At 39.4% G+C, this 5,059-nt stretch overlaps 1 protein-coding gene across 1 annotated transcript in view; it reads right to left on the bottom strand.

Moving 5' to 3' along the window:
* LOC104500810 (usherin-like) overlaps positions 1 to 5,059 on the bottom strand; it is a gene marked incomplete at its 3' end in the record, with an annotated part of 42,613 nt that overhangs the window by 37,186 nt on the left and 368 nt on the right. Inside the window, exon 2 of the mRNA XM_010144527.1 lies at positions 4,838 to 5,059. Coding sequence (XP_010142829.1) covers positions 4,838 to 5,059 — 222 coding nt within the window. The remainder of the gene's footprint in view (positions 1 to 4,837) is intronic.

The following is a 5,059-nucleotide window of genomic DNA, read 5'->3' as shown; positions in this document are numbered from 1 at the left end:
AAAGTGTAAAAGAACTCTAACAAAGATGTTTTCTGTCTTTATCTGTGAGGTTGTTTTTTTTTTTTTTTTTTAATTTAGTGCATGCAACCCCTGTTCACTTGGGGGTGGGAAGAGAGGTCCACTTTGCCACCTGTCTTCAGGGTTCCATGCCAGAAACCAGAGTGGCTGGCCAGCACCACACCGCTCTCTGCTACACTTCCCACACAAAGCTGTGCAACTTAGTACATCCTATGGAGGCAAGGTTTTCTTAGTCTAACAAAAGAAATGTAATATAACCACAAAAAGCAGCACAAATAACATGTTCCAGAAAGAAATATTCCATATTTCCACCAAATCTGTCCAGGTAAGGTAGCAACACCACCAGCTCCCCCTGCACTTTCCCTTTGACACAACCCTTCTTTAACCTAGGGGAACCAAAGCAAGGCAAGAAGGCTTTTCAGCCACTTGCTAGGGGGTTTTTTCCCCACCCCCACAAAGATTTTGCATCAATATCAAATGCAACGCTGACATATAGGGTAGAAAGAATGCCATCCATAGCACCCCAAGTTGCATATCTAGATGCTGAAATATTTTTTTGCCAATCCAATGGCACAGAATGTCATAGGCTACGTACGCTTGTAAGCAGCTATGTATTATATTAAGGTAATCATCAGTACAACAAAAATCATGAAGTTCTGCCTTCCCGTTTCACTTGCTTGAGAAATCCAGTCCTCAATTTACTGATCCATGAAAAGCCAAATATTTTAAGTTACACCAGACTAAATTAGTGCATTAAGTCACGAGAGAAGCATAGAAAACCCAAAATCTTAGCATCTACTGTGCATTTATAAAAAAGAAGTATTAAAAATGCTGCTCTTTGATTCTGCCATTATTTACCATAATTTAAATCCAAGAGAAAAAAAATATTCACCTTAACTATTACTATTTAAACCTGCTGGAGTGTTATCAATAAAACAACTTGCAAAATCCAGACTTCTGTTTTCCAAACCTTACTAAAACCACATTTCTTAGTATATTGTTGACTGGTCTTTTCAATATTTATTTTGCTTGTAAACATGCTAGTTTTGCTAGATAATAAATGTTAGGGAAGGCTCAGCTAAGTAGCAAAATATTTAGGAACTGGATTTACCCAGTTCCTGGACAAACAATAATTGGATAATCCAGGTTTTTGTTTATTTTAGTTATCTAAAACAAACACCCCCACATTGTTTTTATCCCCAAAGGTGTCATGACTTTAAGAAGGGAAACGACCTTGATGTACATCACTTTGAAAACTGCAAAGAACAAATGTGAATTGTGACTCGCTACTGAAAGAGAAAATCAAGAGGCAGAAAACAGAGGAGGGAGGGGAAAAAAAGAAAAACCCATCAAACTAGTGCTAACATAGGTGAAGCAGACATAAGCTTTACTTCTGAGTGATCACAATTTTCCATTCCAGCCACGATTACAAAGAGAAACTACTGTTCTTTGTGAAGTTTCCAACTTCCAGTAACCTGCGGTCCCACAGAGCCAACTCCTAACTACATGAAATCCTCAAAGTGGCATTGGAGGGAGAAAAAACAAACAACGCAAATCTGCTTGGTCAGTTTTCAAAGAGAAAAAAAATATTCTAAAGGATCTAACATGGCTGTCCTGGTGATCCCCACATATTAACTGGAGCACTTGCATCTGAACAGGTTCAAAATTAGACATATGGTATCTTAAGGCAAATCCCCCTTTCAGCTTAATTCCTAATATAATGTAAAACATCTGATTGATATAAAGTAATAGGATATGATTTTAGTCCTTTAAATAAATAAATACATCTTAGATAAAAAACACATCTATGGGCCACTTCAGAATTAGGCCATTCCCTCTGACCCATTTGTATGTAAAAAGCCCCAGCTCATTTCTGTCCCACGACCAATGTCTTCTGAACATCTAACTTCCAGTTAGCCCAGTTCATTCTAAATCGATACAAACTGCCTGTAATGATTACTGATACACGCTAAGCTTCTACTCATATTCTTATCATCCTACTCTGTTGCAAAGATACAATTTCCTATATTGTACCAAGGCTTACTTACAGTTTTTATATTAAGTGATGAGCACATGCAGCAAGAGAGGAAGCATGGGGAAAGAATAAAATTCAGGGCCAAACGTTCCGCTCACTTGTTGCACTGAAGAACATTAGGGCTTCAAATAAATCTGTAACGTGACCTGACTTTCCTCTCTCTCTGCATGAAAGTCTATTCTTTACCAGATTCACCTAAGAAAACACAGTATATTGAACTGATGAAGAAATTCTTGGTGTCTCTGATTATCCACATATATTTGCTGTCCCAGAACACCACAATCTTTAAAGGACCTTTGGATCCTTACATCAGTGTCTCTCACTTCATCCAGCACAGTGGCTTCTAGCAGAAAAACCTGCTATTCTCTTACATGGGCACTCGCCTAACAGAAGTGTCACAGTCTGTTCAAGGATGCAGCGGGGTACTTCACAGCAACACTCCTCACTGCTTTCCTAAGCACTCTCTAGCAGCCAGACCGTGTAACATTCAGCACGAAGAAACACATTAGCGTGGAGTGTCCAACAGCCAGGGGTCTGCTGTACTTGATTAAGGGCAGTTTGCCAGTAAACAAAGCACCTAGTTAAACTTTCAGGTATTCTACTGGTAAAATGAGCAGCTGGTTCTGGCTCATCTTCCTGGTGTTTTCGTGCCACTGCAAAGACTTTGTTAGAACAAGTCCCAGTTCTGTGAAGTCCCTCTGCTGTGATAATGGGGTTTAAAAGGTCTCACAAATGACATCTAACATGGACAATTCCCCATCAGGGACTGTAAAATGCAGGACATCTGGTAAGTCAAATGCCTTTGGCCAACCTGAAGGACTCACTAAACCAATACAATAAAAGGAAAAAAACATTTTAGTTTGCCATTAAACTATTTCTCTTTTGTAGAGTCGAGCTTCAGAGGCTATTCTTGTGCAACCACTGTTTCACCACAACCGGAGCTCTGTATTCCTTTTACAAAGAAAAAAACTGAGCACAATTCTTTCTGTAAATCACAAAAAAAAAAAAAATCTGGACAGTGGCCTATATCAGCCTGACCACTGGAATAACTGTTGTCCAACTTCAGTTTTCAGGACTGGGTGCTACTATTGTCATTTCCATATGTTGAGTAGCAGCAACCTCACAAGGCAGAAGAATGAAGTGATCTATTACAAAAACTGAATAAAAACATTTAGATTTTAAAGTGATCTATAAAACCCACTGAACAGAAATATGTACACTGTGTGGTTATTAACTGGAGGCTAATGTTTCACACCAGTTCACGGATAATCAGACATCAGTAGAGTCTAGGTTCTCCACAGCACTTAATCATTTGAGACTAAGGACATACGCTGCACTGCTTTAGGCTCCACGCAAGCAGAAGCCTATCCCACTAACAAAAGAGTTTCACAGATCTCACTCAACACATCACTGCAACGGCTTGCTTGGAAATTAGCAGGACATTTCTGCTTCAAGGAGGCATCTGCTCTGCTCAGCAAGATTCTGGTATGCCCACATGTGTGTGGAGATGATCTCACAGCATAGGAGAACCTCAGGAATAGATCCTCTGGCGTTCAGGATTCAAACTTTTACACAGAAAATGCAGCCTATGAAAGGCACTAGGCCAGAGCTTCAGAGACACCTTCACACATCCCTTCAGCAGAGCTGAGTTAACCGAAGCTCTGACTAAAGTCACTTTTGCTCTGTAGACCTCCTTTATTTCCCCTCCGTAAACACAACTCCTCTAGCTGGGCTGTTTTGTTTTGTTTTTAACGGTAATTATCCTTGCATAAAGCAGACTATAATTTTACATATACTATTTTCATTTTAGACATTTCTATTGTTTCAGATGATTTTCAAACCTCTGGACAACTTACTATTTCACAGCAGCACACAAAATAAGTATCAAGAATGCTAGAACAGAGCAGATCAATAGTTTCATTCTAAGAATAAGGCATGGGTGTACGTACAAAAACATTCGCGACGCATACTCTAAAGGAACACGCTATACGTTGCCTGCTTCACTTTAAAGAGGATCTGCACAACCAGGGTAAGAAAGAGTAGGATGCTCGGCATTTTATGATACTTGAAAGGCACTTCTGCAGGATTTGTGATGCATTTTTCATCAGCAAGTTTTTCATCATAGTAAGGCCCGGTCAAGCTGAAGGGCTACTTATAATAGCAATATTTGGTAAAAATGTGACATGCAAACAAATACAAGACGACAACATGCTTAGTTAGCCACGTCTACTTTGTGAACACCTCGTGGAACTTCACTAGAGGTTTAAGTAGCAACATGACCTCTCATTCGGTCAACATTCCCCAGGTCTTCCAGATGAGCTATGGTCACTCTTCTAAGGCTCTGAAACATTATTTTGGGAAGATCTGGGGTTTTTATGTGCTTGTTTTTAAGGAGTAAACTTGTGTTGGGAGAGTCTTCAAATTAATTTTTTTTCATCATGAAAGCAGCAACACCACAAATCCCTGTCAACATGTTTTCTAGCAACTTTTAGAGAAAGGAATGTGAATTAGATATACAAATTTAGGTTTTTTTAAGATGACACATACATTACACGTGAACAGTTCCTACTGAAAGCGATTGGACTATCATCTGAGTCAACGTCACTGAAACTGAACCTACTTGTCTTGACATTTGTGCAGACCCTAACCTAAATACAGCTTTAAAACGTCAGTTTCTCACTGTACCTTTTTAAAATTTTAAATAGCTTGCTAATAACGACTGTGACTACAACGATCAATTTTTTTAAGAGCACCAGGAAAGAAAACACCTTCAATACTACTTACATTACACCTTCTTGCTCAGGTTTCAACCATACAGTTAACGTAAATGAGGCTGCAAGCTTCGGAGAACGGGGAGTAGAGAAGCAATCCTTGTGGTTATGAAAAATAAAACTTGAAGCATTGCTGAAGGACCCTGGATGCAAGTCCCTTTTGTCCTCTGTGATACAGGTACCAAGGCCGTCTGAAAGGAGCAGTTTGTAGGAAGAAGGTGACGACCTGTATGGG

This window comes from Buceros rhinoceros, unplaced genomic scaffold (assembly GCF_000710305.1).
Source record: "Buceros rhinoceros silvestris isolate BGI_N320 unplaced genomic scaffold, ASM71030v1 scaffold11981, whole genome shotgun sequence".
NCBI classification, from domain to species: domain Eukaryota; kingdom Metazoa; phylum Chordata; class Aves; order Bucerotiformes; family Bucerotidae; genus Buceros; species Buceros rhinoceros.
This window is presented reverse-complemented; position numbering and strand designations above follow the sequence as displayed.